At 34.7% G+C, this 20,298-nt stretch overlaps 1 protein-coding gene across 2 annotated transcripts in view; it reads left to right on the top strand.

The window, feature by feature from the left end:
• Window positions 1-1,567: 1,567 nt before the first annotated feature.
• The window catches only part of CCDC152 (coiled-coil domain containing 152), a gene marked incomplete at its 5' end in the record, with an annotated part of 43,670 nt that continues 24,939 nt past the window's right edge, over window positions 1,568-20,298 (top strand). For both annotated transcript variants that reach the window (XM_081280068.1, XM_081280069.1), the window contains 3 exons: window positions 1,568-1,654; window positions 3,720-3,825; window positions 16,792-16,860. In XM_081280068.1, coding sequence (XP_081136194.1) covers window positions 1,568-1,654; window positions 3,720-3,825; window positions 16,792-16,860 — 262 coding nt within the window. The remainder of the gene's footprint in view (window positions 1,655-3,719; window positions 3,826-16,791; window positions 16,861-20,298) is intronic.

Consider the following 20,298-nt stretch of genomic DNA (forward strand, 5'->3'; position numbering starts at 1 on the left):
TGCAATAATAGCAAATGGAATATTTTGTTGCTGATTTTGTTTGGGGCTTTTTGTTTGTTGGTTTGTTTATTGTCCTTTTTGCAGCTAACCCCAACCTTTAGTGACGATTTAATGAGGAAAAATATTTCATGATTATTACTAGGGTAACGGAATCATAGAACATCAAGTTCAAAGTAAAATGCATTACTTCAGAAGCCAGTTTCTTAGCCAAAACTCTGGTAAAAACCATTTTATTAAAAAAATTTAAAATATTAGGGACTAAAAAAAATATGGAGGAATTTTGCATTAACTACTTCAGATTACCCTATAGTTGTAATAAAAATTAACAATAATATCAAATTGTGATGAGTTTTTAATTTTGTTGTCAGAAGAATTTTAGATCATGGAAGGCTATTACAATTATTTTTTCTGCCATAAGGATTGAGTTTTAGCTACTTAAAGAATTTCATACACAGTTTTACTCACCTGTGATACTGCAGATAATAATTCAATAAACTGAAAATGCACAGCTAAAATTCAGATTTCAAAACTATTAAAGAGTTGTAATGTAAAATAATACAAAAAAGAAGGATGAAGTGGAATTTTTATGAAAATATTGTCACACAATATCTGATTTTGGTATATTTATTTTTAAATATGCCCCCCCAAAATTATTTTGAGTAATTATTTCAGGAGTTTTTCTTACCCTTTCCTTTAGTCTAGTCCACACACTCAACATTGTCTCCTTCCTCACTCTAGACTCCCTGAATTTCAAATGTTGTACTTTCCCCATCATTTTTCTCTGGAGAAAAGTCTAAAGACATCTAAAGACAGGTGTATATAGTTTCATACTGTATTAATCTTGATTCCTTCTAGATACCTTCTTCCACTGCCAAATGTAAATACTGGCTACTTTGCAAAAAATCAGTTTCTCTATCTGGGCTGAATGACTTTACCTCTGGAATTCTGAAGAATTTCTTATGATTAGTTCTGTAGGACTAAAGCTAGAACTCTTACCATTCACTCAGCAGTTAGTTGGTTGTTCCCAAAGGTTAATCTTATATAAAATTACCAAAAAATTGAAATACAGAGAGATTGTTTTGAGCACTTCAATTTCCATATATGCTTTATATACCAAGCAAAATATGAAGTATAAGCAGACTACCAAAAAATATTTGTGATGTGATAATTTGACACGTTGAGCATCTTAAATTGAGAATGCCCACACTTAAAAGTCATGCCTTTGATTTTAAGTTCAGACATACTGATGGCAAAGGAGATGAGTATTAGTTCGATTATTTTGGTTTTTTTTTAATAATAAGGACAAATAACATCTATTTATATTCTTATCATTGCACTAATTTTAGATTTTTTTAGACAAATTACACCTGGGGAGAAAATGATAATAAGTGGAGAAAACTTAATGCATATGATCTTATTGTTGATGCTGGGTATAACAAAATACTCAGAGTGGAAGGCAGCTCAAGTAAGTATTCTATAAATAAAGAAGCTTTAGTGTTTGAGTTATGACTACTATCGTGATGCTTTAGATTTTTCTTAACACTCTCTGCTCTTCACTAGTTCAGGCATGGATCAAAGCAGTGAAGGATGTATGAAAAAGATTGGCAGTGTGAATCTTGACAAACTTATAAATGACTTCTCACAAATAGAAAAGGTATGTAAATATAGCCAATGGCTATGGTGTATGAGGGAAAATGGAAGAGATTTTATCAATGGGAGAAATTTGAAAGAAAAAAATGTTCCAAAAAATGAGCAAGATACAGATAATGAAAATATATTTTGCCAAGCCCTTTCTCTCTAATTTTTAAGATTTGTATTTAAAATATATATCTAGTCTTGACTCATTTATACTAATATATCAAAAACTTTCCAGGGCAAGGGAACAAATAATTCGTGTACTTTTGCCAAAGTTAAAGGTAAAATACACATCTAAGTGTCCAAACTAATGTCCAAACTCGGAAATAGATTTAATGAGAATTAAATTTCAGTCTCCTACCATTATAAGTACTTTCTTTTAGTTCTTTACCATTTGTCTCTGTTCTCTCTTGCTTCTCTTTTACCTAAAACCAAACCTACTTGAAGTCCTTCTCTCCAACTTTGGACAAATGGTAAGCCAAACAATGTATTGTTTTCCCCTCTTCTCTGACAGAGGGAGATATATGAAAACTGTTGAAAAAAATGTAGGTGAATAAACTAAAGATTTGAGGAGTGAATTTGTAAAGCAAGAATGGGAGGGAAGACCTTCCCCTATTTTCTCTCCTTTTCTTATTTTTTAAGTCTATTTTCATTCACACAGATTGCCATATTTAAAGAATTTTCATGGCCTTAGATTTTTGAGGCAATATGATCTTTTTTCAAACAATGAGCTTAAGTTTTCTTAACTGTATAATTAGCAAAAGAGAAATAGAAAGCACTGTTGGAGAGAAGAGATTTAGTGAAAGTTTTTTTTTGGGGGGGGGTTGGAGATTAATTTAGAAGTATCTCATATTCTTAAATATTTTTGATAAGAAATAGTTGTTCATTTTTGATGTGATAGTGGTATTATGAACATATTTTGAAAGTCATGTCTCTTAGAGATACATACAGATGGTAATACAAATGAATTCATGTCAATTGCTTTGAGATAAAAATCAGAAGTGGTAATATTAAGGAAGTTGGTAGAGTATAGATAACATATGACTCGTCATAAATTGATATTTGAAGCTATTTAAAGAGTTTGTGGAGGCTTTTTATACTTTTCACAAAAATCGAAAGCAGTAGGTTTAAGAATATTTATCTACTATAATAGCAAAAAAAGTAGAAATAACAAATTTTCTCATAGGAGACTATATAATTAAATTATAATATATTCAAAAATACCTATGAACATACATGAGTTTACCACAGTGAATCTAATCATCATGTACATTCACAAGAAATTAATTAAAAAAAAACTGTGGCTAAATGGCAGAAAGATCAGTAGAGGAAAGAGAGCAGTGGTGTGGGGGAGGGAGAAAGGAGGTATTGAGGACTGCATCAAAACAAGATATAGTCCTTGCTTTTATAATTATGTCAAAATGCTTTCTATTGTTATATATAATTAAAAAGTACAAAAAAATTAAAAAAATGAAACCCAGTGCAGCTGGTAAAAAGAATGAGGTAGATCTATACATGGTAATATGGCACCATGTCCCAGATAATAGTGCTAAGTAGAATAGTCAAGGTGCAGAACAGAATACAGATGATCATTTTCTGTAGTTGTATATAGTCAAAAAATACTTTGGAAGCATATAAAAGGAACAGTTTTTGTTTGTTTGTTGATTTTGGATTTTTTTTTTTTGAGACAAAATTTCATTGTGTTGCCCAGGTTGGCCACAAACTCCTATGCTCAAGAGATCTTCCTGCCTTAGCCTCCTACATAGTTGGGACTACAGGCTTGTATATACTGGCTAGCAATCATTAACTATGGAAATGAGGGTTGAAGAGTTGCCGAAAGGAGTTCAAGTTAGGCTATACTTTTATTTTTCATTTATAATTGTTAGTGTGGTTTAATATATTATCAGGTTACTTTTTAAATTAAATATAAACTAGGAAGTTTGTTCCTTTAAAATTATGTTTCATCTTTAACTGTTAGACTTTTAGGTAGTGATTTATATTCTCATTAGTCTTCATATCTTTAGTAAAAGAATAGAAACAGCTGCATTGACTTGATAATAATGTTTACTCTATTTCTTCTACAGAAAATGATAGAAACCAGTGGAAAGAACAAAATCCTGGATATTCAGTTGGAAAAGACTAACTCTTTATTAAAAGTAATGCAAACAAAAGAAGTCTCAATGAAAGAAGGTAGGTTTTTGTTCCCTAAAGAAATATTAATGAGAATGTAACAGTGTTTTTAATATTATACATATATTTGTAAAGCATTTTAAATTCATATTGAACTTTTCAGACTTTCATCAAATTTTATTCTTTGTATAGCTCTGAAAGAAGGATAGGACTAGTATTATTATCCTACTTTACCAGTATAGAAACATAAAATGAAGAAGAAGTTAAATAATCTGTGGCTAGGCATTTAAGAATGACAAATAGCAGTCTCAACACAGGAAGAATACAGTTGAATTCCTACTTCACAATTACATCTAAATAAACATACAATGGATCAATAGTTGTAGTATTGAAAATAAGCAGGACACATATATTTTCTTTGTATGTCAACTAAGAGGACCTGGAAGCAACAATACCGTAGTAGCAATGAGAGCAACTAGTGCTCAGATTTTGGTATTTAATATACCATTCTCTATAAAAAGAACTGGCTGATTCTAGAACTGGGGCAGAAAGTAAATAAATAAACCTGAAGCATTTTGTAATGTCAAAAATTTTAAAAGTTCTTGAAAAGAAAAAATAAATCCACAATGATGGTGGTGTGTTAAAAGGGACACAGAAACCAAATGAAAGAGCTCTCAGTGGCCAAAGCTGGGATAATTTGAACAACAAAATTAATAAATTAATGTTGAACTATACTCAAAGTATAAAAAATTTCACAAGTCTATACTGATATAAGTAAATGATTTAAATAAATAATTGAGGAAGAGCCAAATCTCCTTTTTAGCAGAAATCCATATAACTTACACAGATAATCAATCTGTTCTCAAACAGAACAGATCATGACTCTAAACACATTAAGTGTGGTCTGAGTAAAGTGATTTCCTTTATTATAGTGAAGAATATAGCATGAAAAGTATGGAATATAGGGAAAGTAACTACACAGTGGAGAAAACTGACAACTACTACCTCAGCCACATGATCATGGTCAACATTAAAAGGGATGTCATGTTGATCTTGATATGATATAATATATGATATGATAAAAATGACACTTTATTTTTATGGTCTTCCTCCTCATAACCCATAATCTCTGCTCACTTTTGCACCACCTGTACTAAAATTGGAATGATACAGATAAGATTAGCATGACTTTTAAACCGTAACCCCAGTCTAATCATGAGATAAACATCACACAAATTCCCATTTGAAGAACATTACAGAATACCTGCCAGTACTTGGCAAAATTATTGAGGTCATCAGAAACAAGGAAATAGAACAGTCAAAATCAAAAGAAGACTAAGAAGATATGAGAAACAAATGTAATATGATATAGTGAATGGGATCTGAGAACAGAAAAAGGACATTGAATAAAAACTAAGGAAATCCAAATAAAGTATGGATTTTAGTTAATAGTGCATCAATATTGGTTCATTAATTGTAAGAAATTTACCATACCAATTAAGGTGTTAATAATAGAGATAATTAGATATAGAATATATGGCAGTTCTCTTTAATATCTTTCCAATTTTTCTGTACACCTAAAACTGTCCTAAAAATAGAGTTTATTAAAGTTCAAAAAGGTGAAATCATAAAAATAAATAGAAAATTTTAAAATTTTTATAATGGAGAGGCCTTTCTAAATGTGTGACACAACAAGTAGAAATGATAAGACAAAATATTTGTTAGTTTTAATTCTTAATTAGTAGACATTTTCAGGCACAGTTTAGATTTACAGAAAAAGGTGAAAATGCAGAATTTCCATATGTCCTATCAACCCCTTCAATTTCCCTATATCAACATATTGGATTTGTGTGGTACATTTGTTGCGATTCATGGGGCAATATTGATACACAATTATTAACTAAAGTCCATAGTTTATATTATTGTTCAATCTATGTTATATATTCTGTGGGTTTTGACAAATGCATGACATGTATCCTCCATTACAGTATCACACAGAAAAGTTTCACTGCTCTACTTACTCGTCCCCCCGTTTTACCATCCCAAGATTCTATAATCACTGATCTTTTTTACTATTTCCATAGTTTGACCTTTTCTGGAATGTCATACTATATAGCATTTTCAGATTCACTTATTTTACTTAGCAATATGCATTTAAGGTTTCTCTAAGGGGTAGTTTGTGTGGTGGTGTATTGTGTGTATGTGTGTGTATCTTAATAACAAATTATTTTATTGTATTATTGTATGGAAGTATCACAATTTATTTGTCTACTCACTTATTAAAAGGCACCTTGGTTTAATCCAAATTTTGGATTTGAATTAAAACAGCCTTATACAGGTTTTTGTGTAGACATAGTTTCAGCTGATTTGGGTAAATACCAAGGAGTGCAATTGTTGGATCACATGGTAAGAGTGATCAAGATGGTAATAATATTAACATTGAGGACTAGGTACTATAGAAAATGCTTTATATGTTTGTGTTAGTCAGCTTTTCATTACTATAACAAATACCTGAGATAAATTAACTTAAAAAGAAAAAGGTTTTGTTTTGGTTTGCAATTTTTTTTAAGGTTGTTCAAAACATTACAAAGCTCTTGACATATCATATTTCATACATTAGATTCAAGTGGGTTATGCACTCCCATTTTTACCCCAAATACAGATTGCAGAATCACATCAGTTACACATCCACATTTTTACATAATGCCCTTTTAGTAACTGTTGTATTCTGCTACCTTTCCTATCCTCTACTATCCCCCCTCCCATCTTCTCTCTCCACCCCATCTACTGTAATTCATTTCTCTCCTTGTTTATTTTCCCATTCCCCTCACAACCTCTTATATGTAATTTTGTATAACAATGAGAGTCTCCCTCCATTTCCATGCAATTTCCCTTTTCTCTCCCTTTCCCTCCCACCTCATGTCTCTGTTTAATGTTAATCTTTTCTTCCTGCTCTTCCTCCCTGCTCTGTTCTTAGTTGCTCTTATTATATCAAAGAAGACATTTGGTATTTGTTTTTTAGGGATTGGCTAGCTTCACTAAGCATAATCTGCTCTAATGCCATCCATTTCCCTTCAAATTCCATGATTTTGTCATTTTTTAGTGCTGCATAGTACTACATTGTATATAAATGCCACATTTTTTTTTTATCCATTCATCTATTGAAGGGCATCTGGGTTGGTTCCACAGTCTAGCAATTGTGAATTGTGCTGCTATGAACATCCATGTGGAAGTATCTCTGTAGTGTGCTCTTTTAAGGTCTTCAGGGAATAGTCCGAGAAGGGCAATAGCTGGGTCAAATGTTCCATTCCCAGCTTTCCCAGGAATCTCCATACTGCTTTCCAAATTGGCCGCACCAGTTTGCAGTCCCACCAGCAATGTACAAGAGTACCCTTTTCCCCACATCCTCGCCAGCACTTGTTGTTGTTTGACCTCATAATGGCTGCCAATCTTACTGGAGTGAGATGGTATCTTAGTGTGGTTTTGATTTGCATTTCTCTGACTGCTAGAGATGGTGAGCATTTTTTCATGTACTTGTTGATTGATTGTATGTCCTCCTCTGAGAAGTGTCTGTTCAGGTCCTTGGCCCATTTGTTGATTGGGTTATTTGTTATCTTATTGTCTAATTTTTTGAGTTCTTTGTATACTCTGGATATTAGGGCTCTATCTGAAGTGTGAGGAGTAAAGATTTGTTCCCATGATGTAGGCTCCCTATTTACCTCTCTTATTGTTTCTCTTGCTGAGAAAAAAACTTTTCAGTTTAAGTAAGTCCCATTTGTTGATTCTTGTTATTAACTCTTGTGCTGTGGGTGTCCTATTAAGGAATTTGGATCCCGACCCCACAATATGTAGATCAGAGCCAACTTTTTCTTCTATCAGACGCAGAGTCTCTGATTTGATATCTAGCTCCTTGATCCACTTTGAGTTAACTTTTGTGCATGGCGAGAGGAGGGGATTCAGTTTCATTTTGTTGCATATGGATTTCCAGTTTTCCCAACACCATTTGTTGAAGATGCTATCATTCCTCCATTGCATGCTTTTAGCTCCTTTATCAAATATAAGATAGTTGTAGCTTTGTGGATTAGTCTCTATGTCCTCTATTCTGTACCATTGGTCCACCTGCCTGTTTTGGTACCAGTACCATGCTGTTTTTGTTACTATTGCTCTGTAATATAGTTTGAAATCTGGTATCGCTATACCGCCTGATTCACACTTCCTGTTTAGAATTGCTTTTGCTATTCTGGGTCTTTTATTTTTCCATATGAATTTCATGATTGCTTTCTCTATTTCTACAAGAAATGCTGTTGGGATTTTGATTGGCATTGCATTAAACCTATAGAGAACTTTTGGTAATATTGCCATTTTGATGATGTTAGTTCTGCCTATCCATGAACAGGGTATATTTTTCCATCTTCTAAGATCTTCTTCTACTTCTCTTTTTAGGGTTCTGTAGTTTTCATTGTATAAATCTTTCACCTCTTTTGTTAGGTTGATTCCCAAGTATTTTATTTTTTTTGAGGATATCTTGAATGGAGTGTTTTTCCTCATTTCCGTTTCCGAAGATTTGTCGCTGATATACAGAAATGCCTTTGATTTATGTGTGTTGATTTTATATCCTGCCACTTTGCTGAATTCATTTATTAGTTCTAGTAGTTTCTTTGTAGACCCTTTTGGGTCTTCTATGTATAGAATCATGTCGTCCACAAATAGTGATAATTTAAGTTCTTCTTTTCCTATTTTTATGCCTTTAATTTCTTTCTTCTGTCTAATTGCTCTGGCCAGTGTTTCGAGAACTATATTGAATAGAAGTGGTGATAGAAGGCATCCCTGTCTTGTTCCAGATTTTAGAGGGAATGCCTTCAATTTTTCTCCATTCAGAATGATGCTAGCCTGAGGCTTAGCATAGATAGCTTTTACAATGTCGAGGTAAGTTCCTGTTATCCCTAGTTTTTCTAATGTTTTGAACATAAAGGGTTGCTGTACTTTGTCAAATGCTTTTTCTGCGTCTATTGAGATGATCATATGGTTCTTATCTTTAAGTCTATTGATGTGGTGAATAACATTTATTGATTTCCGTATATTGAACCATCCTTGCATCCCAGGGATGAATCCTACTTGATCATGGTGCACAATTTTTTTGATATGTCTTTGTATCCGATTTGCCAGAATTTTATTGAGGATTTTTGCATCTAGGTTCATCAGAGATATTGGTCTGTAGTTTTCTTTCTTTGAGGTGTCTTTGTCTGGTTTCGGAATCAGGGTGATGTTGGCCTCATAGAATGAATTTGGCAGAGCTCCCTCTTTTTCTATTTCCTGAAATAACTTGAAAAGTATTGGTATTAACTCTTCTTTAAAGGTTTTGCACTGGTGGGAGCGGTCCTGGGAGTTCCGAACCGTGAGTCCCACGCCACTCCTGATTCCCTCAGTTTGGCTATCGCGCTCATGGGAGAGCTGGGAGGGGCCCTTATGGGAGAGCTGGGAGGGGCCCTTAAGATTTCCCCGCTGTGTGGAGAGGGATGGCTAGGGGATTACACACCTGTCGCGCTGATTTCAATGAAGTTATCTCCTCCGCCAAGTGACATCAGTTCTCTGCCATGGTGGTATCCCATGCAAATGGTGACCGTTCGTTCCCTTTGCCAGGTGACCAATGCAACGGGTGGGTCCTGACTGTCTCTCCCAAGCCCTGTTTCAATCCTGTGGCCACTGCCTATGAAGGCTCGGTTGGCTTTTACCTCTGTAAGTTCAGAGGGGCCGACCAGTTATTTCAGAGGGATCGTTGGTGCTGAGTCACGAGAAGCAGGCGAACCGGAGCTTGAATGCCCTCAGTCAGGCTGCCGCTGTTGCCACCGCCTCTGGGCCGCGCTCACGGGCTCCGTGCTCATCTTCGACTATAGTGGCGCCAGCGCGGCCTCCACCGCTCCTCGGCCCGGCGCCCGGCCCCCAGGGCCCAGGTGGCTGCGGCCGCGGCTCTCTGGCCCCTTCCTCCGGGGCACGAGTCCCCTCGCAGGGGGATGCAGAAGGACCCCAGAGGAGGCTCTGTCCGAAGGTGCAGTGGCGAACAGGCGACCGAGGCGCTCGAGGCCGCGGTCCAGCCGTCGGAAGACAGGGCTCGGCAAGCAGCGTCAGTCTCCCGCTCGCCTGGCCTGAAGAACAGGCATTTCAGCCGTTCTCCGCGGCCGCCATGTTCTCCTCCTGGTTTGCAATTTTGGAGGTTTCAGTTCATGATCAATTGATCCCATTACTTTGGGCCTGCTGTAGCACATCCTAATGGCATGCGCACGTTAATCTCAGGGCAAGGTGTAAAGGTGAGGAAAAGAAAAAAAAAGTGAGAAAAAGCTGTCTCAAATCAAGAGCATTCAAATAATGGCCTAACTGCTTCCCAATAAGCCCTACATCTTGAAGTTTCCACCACCTACCAGTAGCACCATGGACTGGGAACCAAGCCTCTAACACATGGGCCTTTGGGAAACTTTTCCAAATTACAGTAATTTTTTATTTTTATTTTTTATTCTAATTAATTATACATGACAGTAGAATGCATTCTGACACATTATATACAAATGGAGTATAACTTTCCATTCTTCTGATTGTAGATGATGTAGAATCACATCAGTTGTGTAATCATATATGTACACAGGATAATAATACTTGATTTATTCTACTACCCTTTCTACCTCCATACCTCCTCCCCTCCCTTTACTCCCCTCTGTCTAATCCAAAGTACTTCTGTTTTTCTTTAGCTTCCCCACTTATTATGAATTACCATCTGTATATCATAGAACATTTGGCCTTTGGTTTTTTGGGATTGGCTTGTTTTGCTTAGCATGATATTCTCCATCCATTTACTGACAAATGCCGTAATTTCTTTCTTCTTTAAGGCTGAGTAATATTCCATTGTGTATATGTATACCACATTTTTTTTATCCATTCATCTGTTGAAGGGCATCTAAGTTGGTTCCATAGTTTGGCTATTGTGAATTGAGCTTCAATAAACATTGATGTGGCGGTGTCACTGTAGTGTGCTGATTTTAAGTCCTTTGGGTATAAAACAAGGAGTGAATTAACTGGGTGAAATGCTAGTTTCATTTAAAGTTTTGTCGGGCTGGGGATGTGGCTCAGCGGTAGCACGCTCGCCTGGCATGCGTGCGGCCCGGGTTCGATCCTCAGCACCACATACCAACAAAGATGTGTGTCCGCCTAGAACTAAAATAAATAAATAAATAAATTCTCTCTCTCTCTCTCTCTCTCTCTCTCTCTCTCTCTCTCTCCCCCCCTTTCCTCTCTCTTTAAAAAAAAAAAAAAAAAAAAAGTTTTGTGAGGACTCTCCTCTGTATTGCTTTCCAGAGTGGTTGCACCATTTTGCAGTCCCACTAGCAATATATGAATTTACCTTTTCCCCCCACATCTTTACCAACACTTATATAGTTACTTGCATTCTATATATATATATAATTTTTATTTTTTGATGTAGAGGGACACAATACAATGCCTTTATTTTTTTTTTATGTGGTGCTGAGGATGGAACCCGGGTCCCACCTTTGCTAGGTGAGCGCTCTACCGCTGAGCCACAATCCCAGCCCCAGCTTGTATTCTTGAAAATTGCCATTCTGTCTACAGTGCAATGAAATTGCTAGAGATGTTAAACAATTTTTTATACATTTGTTGATCAGTTGTATTTCTTCTTCCGTGAAGTGTCTGTTCAGTTCTTTAGCCCATTTATTGATGGGGTTATTTGTTTTATTGTTAAGTTTTTTGAGTTCTTTATATATCCTGGAGGTTGAGGTTCTATCTGAGGTGCAGATGGTAAAGTTTTTCTCCCACTCTGTAGGCTCTCTTTTCATATTATTGATTGTTTCCTTTGCTGAGAAGAAGGTTTTTATTGTTTATTTTTTATTTATTAATTTTTTAAATATTTATTTTTCAGTTTTCGGTGGACATAACATCTTTATTTTATTTTTATGTGGTGCTGAGGACCGAACCCAGCGCCCCGCGCATGCCAGGCGAGTGCTTTACCGCTTGAGCCACATCCCCAGCCCAGAGAAGAAGCTTTTTAGCTTGAATCCATTGTATGTGTTAATTCTTGATTTTACCTCTTGCGCTTTAGGGGTCTTGTTAAGGAAGTCAGTTCCTAAGCCGACATGGTGAAGATATGGGCCTATTTTTTTCTTCTAATAGGTGCAGGATCTCTCTTCTAGTGCCTAAGTCTTTGATCCACTTTGAGTTGAGTTTTGGGAAGGGTGAGAGATAGGGGTTTAATTCATTTTGTTACATATGGATTTCCAGTTCTTTTCTCCAGTGAATGTTTTTGGTGCCTTTGTCTAGGATGAGATAACTGTATTTATATGGGTTTGTCTCTGTATCTTCTATTCTGTACTAATGGTCTTCATGTCTGTTTTGGTGCCAATACCATTCCTTTTTTTTTTTTTTTTTTACTATGGCTTTTGAGTATTAATATCTCATTGTGATGCCTCCTGCTTCACTTTTTTCACTAAGGATTGCTTTGGCTACTCTGGGTCTCTTATTTTTCCAAATGAATTTCATGATTCCTTTTTTTAAATTTTTATGAAGAATGTCATTGGGATTTTTTTTTTTTTTTAAAGAGAGAGTGAGAGAGGAGAGAGAGAGAGAGAGAGAGAGAGAGAGAGAGAGAGAGAGAGAGAATTTTTAATATTTATTTTTTTTTTTAGTTCTCGGCGGACACAACATCTTTGTTGGTATGTGGTGCTGAGGATCGAACCCGGGCCTCACACATGCCAGGCGAGCGCGCTACCGCTGAGCCACATCCCCAGCCCTGTCATTGGGATTTTAATAGGAATTGCATTAAATCTGTATAATGATTTTGCTAGCATGGTCATTTTGACAACATTAATTCTGCCTGTGCTCTTGGGGAGGCAGAATTGACCATAATCTTTCCATATTCTAAGCTTTTTCAATTATTTTTCTTTTAGTGTTCTGTACTTTTCATTGACAAAGTCTTTTACTTCTTTTGCTAGGTTGATTCCCAAGTATTTTTCTTTTTTTGAGGCTATTTTGAATGGGGTAGTTTTCCTCATTTCTCTTTCAATGGATTCATTATTAATGTACAGGAACATGTTTGATTTATGGGTGTTGATTTTAAATCCTGCTACTTTGCTGAATTCATTTATGAGTTTTAGAAGTTTTCTAGTGGAATCATTTGGATCTTCTAAATATATAAGATGTTGTCTGCAAATAGTGATAGTTTGAGTTTGTCTTTTCCTGTTTGTATCCCCTTAATTTCTTTCATTTGTCTAATTATTCTGGTTGAGTTTCCAGGACTATGTTGAATAGAAGTGGTGATAGAAGGCATCCCTGTCTTGTTCCAGTTTTTAGAGGGAATGCTTTCAATTTTTCTGCATTTAAAATGATGTTGGCCTTGGGTTTAGCGTAGATAACTTTTACAGTGTTGAGGTGTGTTCCTACTATCCATAGTTTTTCTAGTGTTTTGAACATGAAGGGGTGCTATATTTTGTCAAATGCTTTTTTAAATTTTAATTTGTTATATATGACAGCAGAATGCATTACAACTCATATTACATATATAGAACACAATTTTTCATCTCTCTGGTTGTACACAAAGTATATTCACACCATTCGTGTCTTCATACATGTACTTAGGGTAATGATGTCCATCTCATTCCACCGTCTTTCCTAGCCCCATGCCCCCTCCCTTCCCCTCCCTACCCTTTGCCCTATCTAGAGTTCATCTAATCTTCCCATGCCCCCCCACCCCATTATGAATCAGAATCCTTAAATCAGAGAAAACATTCAGCATTGGTTTTTGGGGATTGGCTAACTTCACGTAGCATTATATTCTCTAACTTAATCCATTTATTTGCAAATGCCATGATTTTATTCTTTTATTGCTGAGTAATATTCCATTGTGTACGTATACCACATTTTCTTTATTCATTCATCTACTGAAGGACATCTAAGTTGGTTCCACAGTTTAGGTATTGTGAATTGTGCTGCCATAAACATTGATGTGGCTGTGTCCCTATAATATGCTGTTTTTAAGTCCTTTGGGTGTAGATTGAGGAGAAGGATAGCTGGGTCAAATGGTGGTTCCATCCCCAGTTTGGCAAGGATTCTTCATACTTCTTTCCAGATTTGCTGCACCAATTTGCAGTCCCACCAGCAGTGTGTGAGTGTGCCTTTTCCCCCACATCCTCGCCAACACTTATTATTGTTTGTATTCTTAATAGCTGCTATTCTGACTGGAGTGGGATGAAATTTTAGAGTAGTTTTGATTTGCATTTCTCTGATTGCTAGAGATGTTGAACATTTTTTCATATATTTGTTGGTTGATTATATATCTTCTGAGAAATGTTTGTTCAGTTCCTTGGCCCATTTATTGATTGGGTTATTTGTTTTCAAATCCTTTTTTTTTTTTGCATCAAGTGAGATGATCATATAATTCTTGTCTTTAAATCATTGATGTGATGAATTACTCTTAGCAAATACAAAACAAATAGAGATATCACCCTGCATTCTATCAGATAATAATGGAATGAAAGTAGAAATCAATGATAAAATAAAAAGTAGAAGCTACTTGAATACCTGGAGACTAAATAATATGCTATTGAATGACAAATGGATAGCAGAAGAATTCAAGGATGAAATAAAAAATTACTTAGAGGTAAATGAGAACTCTGATGCAACATATAAAAATCTCTGAGACACTATGAAGGCAGTGATAAGAGGAAAGTTCATTGCTTTGAGTTCATTTATTAAAATAATAGAAAGTCAATGAATAAATGATCTAATATTACATCTCACAACCCTAGAAAAAGAAGAACAAATCAACACCCAAAGCAGAATACAGGAAATAATTAAAATCAGAACTGAAGTCAATGAAATTGAAATATACTAATGTTTTACTTGCACATGATAGTTCCACCCAAATTGCTAATTAATGATAGAGCCTAAATTTGAGCACAAAATGATTATTAAATTATTAATGAAATTATTATTAAATTATATAAGAAATAACATAATATTCTGAAATTTTTAGCAAAATTTAATAGTACACTAATTTTTAAATTACAAAATAAAGGCTAACACAAAAGACAATGTGGGTTAAGGTTTGCAAAGAAAATTAAAAGCCATTTGTTGTGGTTCAGATATGAGGTGTCCCCCATAAGATCATTGTGAGACAATACTAGACAACTCAGAGGTGAAATGATTAGGATTTTAGAGCCTTAACCTAATCAATACATTAATCTACTTGAATGGATTAACTAGGTGATAACTATAAGCAGGTAGGGTGTAACTGGAGAAGGTGGGTCACTGGGGACATGCCTTTGGGGTATATCTTTTGTCCTTGTTGAGTCTAACTTAGTCTCTCTCTGCTTCCTACTGCTATATTCCAAGATGCTTTCCTAGGTAGTGCTTTTCTACTATGATGTTCTGCCATATCTCAGGTCCAGAGCAATGGAGTTAGCCTTCTGTAGGCTAAAACTCTATGCCCCAGATAAACTTTTCCTCCTCTAATTGTTCTTGTCAGGTCTTTTTGTCACAGTGGCCAAAAAAAAAAACAACAACAACAAAAAAAAAAACAAACCTCACTAAAACCCATTATTCCAAGTTACTGAGTGTTATTTTACCTTATGAATAATTCCTCTTCGAGCCAGTTTCCATTGTAGAAAAAAATGTGGTGAGAGAGCCATCTTGTGTTCAAATTTGAAAGCACATTTTATTTTAAGAAAATCCAGTGTACTTTCAGTTACAGGGCTTGGTTTTCAATTTACTGCTTACGGAAGTAAATTTAGCTACCATGTTTTATGAATTGCTGAATTCATTATAGTAAAAGACACAAGGACTAGTAATGGCAAAAAGTATCACTTATTTTGTAATTATAGTAGCTAGCATAGTAACATGTGAAGTAGGTTCTCAGCTAATGTCTATCAAATGTAATTTAATCATCATTCTATTACGCGGAAATAGCAAAGTAGAGAAAATGGAGGATGGTGACAATTTTGTCTGAATGGGTGATAAGTATAACAGGGAAGGCCGTATGCAGTGAAAAGCTACAAGAGTAGAACCTAATACCTGAATAAAGCTTTTAACTTTGCAAAATACTTTCATTTCTGACAGCACAGTTAAAGAAAGTACATGGATCCTGAATGTAGAAACTCTAATTGGAAAGTAAAAAACTTGTATTTTCCCTTCTTATATTTAGACAATAAAAATGGATACTATTTTCTGGCCAGAGCATTTTCACTTATCCCTGTCCTGTTACAGCTTACTGATCTATCCATCTATCACCTAAAAAATACTTGTGGATTGCATACATGGGCCACAACTATTCTAAATTCCACAGGGAAATGGTAAGAAAAACAAAAAATAGTCCCTGTTATCATGGAGCTTATAACTAAGTGGAATGCTAAAGTCACAGAAATTTCTACCACTGTTCCTCCAAATCAAAGGTGTAGCTGTTGGTGGTGGAAACCAAGAGTATGATCAAGGTTTGGATACACACGTCAGGGCTCTAACTTTTGCAATGAAGGGTCCGTCTTCCATTATGTCAGAAGCCATTGGCATCAAAGTTTCCAATGCCTTGTTAACACTATTATTGAGTCTTTAATCCTTTTATGTTGCTGTGTCTTGCTCTGAGACCTGGGCATGAGTATTAAGAGGACAGGTTGGAAGACAGTGAGTAAGAAAAGCCACATCTCGCACCTTCTCACTAGCCCTTTACCTGTGAACACTATAATTTGGCTCTCTTTTGGGGAGGATATGTACTTACTTTCAGGATAGATATTGCTAATGCTTTTAAGAGAAACTCTAATATATTATGCCTCAGAAAACACATTACTGAATCTTGGAATTCACTTAACTCAAAGGGATATTAGAAAGTATTATATATAATTTACTTTGAGAGGCCTGATTGTTTTATTAAGATTTCATAATTTTCAATTAAATGTTATTTTATTTTAATTATTTCAATAAAGAGAATAATTCCAAAATGAAAGCAAAGGATTTTCAAATTTACCTTTTATGTTTTAGAATGTGCTACTCTTCATAATATGATAAAAGGGCTACAACAGACCCTTGAATATCAACACAATTTGAAAGGTAAGTTAGGGGAGGAAATTTTATGACATGATTTGTTTGAGCCCCTTTAAAATTAGAGTTTTTTTTACATTGTTGACAAAGTTATTCAATTCATTAACTAAAAGCAAGACTTTTTACTACTTAAAAATACTTTCCTAAATGATTATGAAATAAGAAATGCTATACTGGAGCTGGGGTTGTGGCTCAGCATTAGAGCACTGACCTAGCACGTGCAAGGCGCTGGGTTCAATCCTCAGCACCACATAAAAAAATAAATGAATAAAATAAAGGTGTTGTGTCCAACTACAACTAGGGAAAATAGTTTTTTAAAAAAGGAAAATAAATGCTATGCTAAACAGAACAATTCAGTCATATTCTGACAAAGACATCCAGAAATGTTTTCTAATTGATCACATGAGTTCTTTTATTATTTTCAAATGTTTGTAAGTACACAGTTGTCCCTCCATATCCATTGATGAATGATTTCAGGATCCTTGTAGATACCAAAAGTATGTGAATGCTCTGGTCCTTTATATAGAAATAACATAGTATTGCATACAACCTATTTTTATCCCCAGTACTTTAAATCATCTCTAGATTGTAATACCTAACACAGTGTAAAGTGTTATATAGTTATACTGCATTATTTTGGGAATAATGATAAGAAATATCTATGCATATTCAGTACAGACACAATTTTGGTTTTTAACACTTTTGGTCCATATTTGGTTGAATCTAGGGGGAACCCATAGATACAGAAGGCCAATTATTTCCTCTCAGTGCCACTCTTGCTTTTTAATAACCAATTTTGAAGGGTGAATATTTATTAGTTTAACCATAAATGGTCTATTCAAATTACTGTGATAGCTTGCCATTTGATATTTTGTCATAAGACTAAGACTATATTAGTGCAGGTGAAACCAACACAGTTTATTCTATATTTAATAGTTACGTTAACCCAATAGGCCTAATATTCACAAAACAGAGTGACCAAGTGTTTATACTGTTCTGTTTCCACTATGCAATGACAGATTTTTCTTTACTATATCAGATATTAAACTAAATTCCTTAAAGGCACCTTCCAACATAAAATCAGGTCAAATAAGCATTTCTTATCATAGACCTCAGTTTTTATCCTCAAAGGAAGTACTTATATATGTAAATATGGTAAAATATTGATCTTATATGTCATTTTTTTTACTTTGTCATGTTATTTCTTTTTTGTCCTTGTAATTTTTAAATTTATTTTTAAATTTATTTAAGAAATACTATTAGTTCTTACTCTCCCCACATTTTTTTTTCCTTTAAAATGGGACAGTTCATGCCATTATCTTAATGCTGAAGACTCTGAACAACGTTTCTTCATGACAGAAATATGACACCCAGCTATGTTAAATAAATGTGAAAATTCATAACCTTTTCCAGCCTCTTATTCTAGGAATCAAATGGGATTTAACTTTTCTCAGGATTTTACTCTATTTAACTTGAATTGTTTGAAGTTCTGTGAAATCAATTTTGAATATATTAAATGTTTCTTTGTTTTGTTTGTTTGGTTGGTTTGCTTTGGGGGGGGGGGTCTTGTTGTTGGTGTTTTTGTTTTGGTTTGGTTTTGGAGTTTTATTGTTTTGGTTACCAGGAGCACTTAACCACTGGGCAACATCCCCAGCCCTTTTTATGTTTTACTTTGAGTTAGGGTCTTGCTAAGTTGCTTAGGGCCTCATAAAATTGCTGAGGCTGGCTTTAACTTATGATCCTCTTGCCTCGCCTCCTGAGTCACTGGGGTATAGTCGTGCACCACTGCACCTGGCTAAATGTTGTTTCTTTTTGTAAAAAGATATCAAATACTGATCACTAGTCAAGCATACCATCTTTTCAAATATATAGTTATATAGGAATTTTTCCTAATTTTATTGGGATAAAGTTGACAATTAAAAATTGTATATTTTTAAAATATACAACTTGAAGATTTGACATATAATATTATGTCAAGTTATTTTTTATTTTTGATTTGTGGTACTGGGGATCAACCCAGGGCTCCCATGCTGATAAACCAAACTTTACCACTAAGCTACATCTCCAACACCTGATTTATTTCTTTTTTAAGTTTGAATAATATCCTATTAAATATCACATTTTTAAAGTCCATTCATTTATTTTCAGACATTTATGTTATTTTTATTTGTAGCTGTTGTGAATAATACTGAAATAAATATAAAAGTGTAAATATCTCTTTGGTATACTTACTTCATTTTATTTTAATATATACCCAGAAGGAAGATTGCTATATCATATGGTAGTACTATTTTTAATACTTTTAGGAACCACCATATTGTTTTTCATAATGGCTGTACCAATTTACCAGCTCTATGTAAAATTCCCTTTTCTTCACATTCCTGCCAACACTTGTTTGCTATCTTTCATCTTTCTGGTAATAGCCACTCTAACAGGTATAAAGTTAATTAGATAATTTTTCACATCTCTCTGTTTCTTGCTTCTAAATCCCAAGAGATAGACCCAGAAAAAAGATAGAAAAAGCAATTAAAAGGCAAATTAAGACTCCTTTATCACTTCCATGAGTCCTTCTAGACAGTGATAAGGGTCATAAAAATTTTCAATCAAATAGGAAATTTGAATTTTAAATTATCTGAATGCTTAGTGATCAGAATTAGCTAGAGTGTTTTAATCTGTCCAGAAAGTCATTAGCTATTAGGTATTATTTTCGGTTATCCAAATCAGAAGCCTAAAAGTTAAAAATTCTCCCTTTCTCTTTGTCTACCCTATCCAAAGTCACTGAATTTCCTAGTAATTCTAAAATCTAAATAGTTCTTCTCATTGCCCCTATTTTTCTGTACTAACCCCTAACCTAATTTAGGTTTCCCATATATTATCTACATTGCCAGATAATTTTTTTGGCATGCAACTATAATTATTTCAATTCTTTCAATGTTCAAAATTCTAAAATGAATTCTATGATAATACACCAAAAGGCATTCATAGAGTTATGTCCACCTCATTGATATTTCCTGACCTATATAGCACCTTCTTCTCACACTTTGTACTTAAACAATCACATGTGTTTTTCTAAGCATGCTGGACTCTCTCTCAAGTCCACTGTCTCCTGCACAGTGTTCTATGTCTAGAATGCCCTTCCATAGCAGGAAGTAAGCCTTACCACTTAAATCTCATCTTAGGTGGTTTGTTTTCTCCAAAACCTTTCCTTACTTCAAGCTGATTGGTATAAGTCTTTCTTCCACAGGTCTTCACAGTATTTGAGACTCAATGCTATTGTAAGAACAGTAGTCATAGTATGTGGTAACTATTTATACATCTCTCTCACCATTAGTGTGTAAGCTCTGTGAAGAGCAAGACACTCTTCTATATTCCTAGTATCTAGTGCAGTGCTAGATACATATTTGTTGAATACATATGTGAATGGAAACTAAAATATTAATCATATTT

This window comes from Spermophilus citellus (assembly GCF_964194105.1).
Source record: "Spermophilus citellus genome assembly, chromosome: 1".
NCBI classification, from domain to species: Eukaryota; Metazoa; Chordata; class Mammalia; order Rodentia; family Sciuridae; genus Spermophilus; species Spermophilus citellus.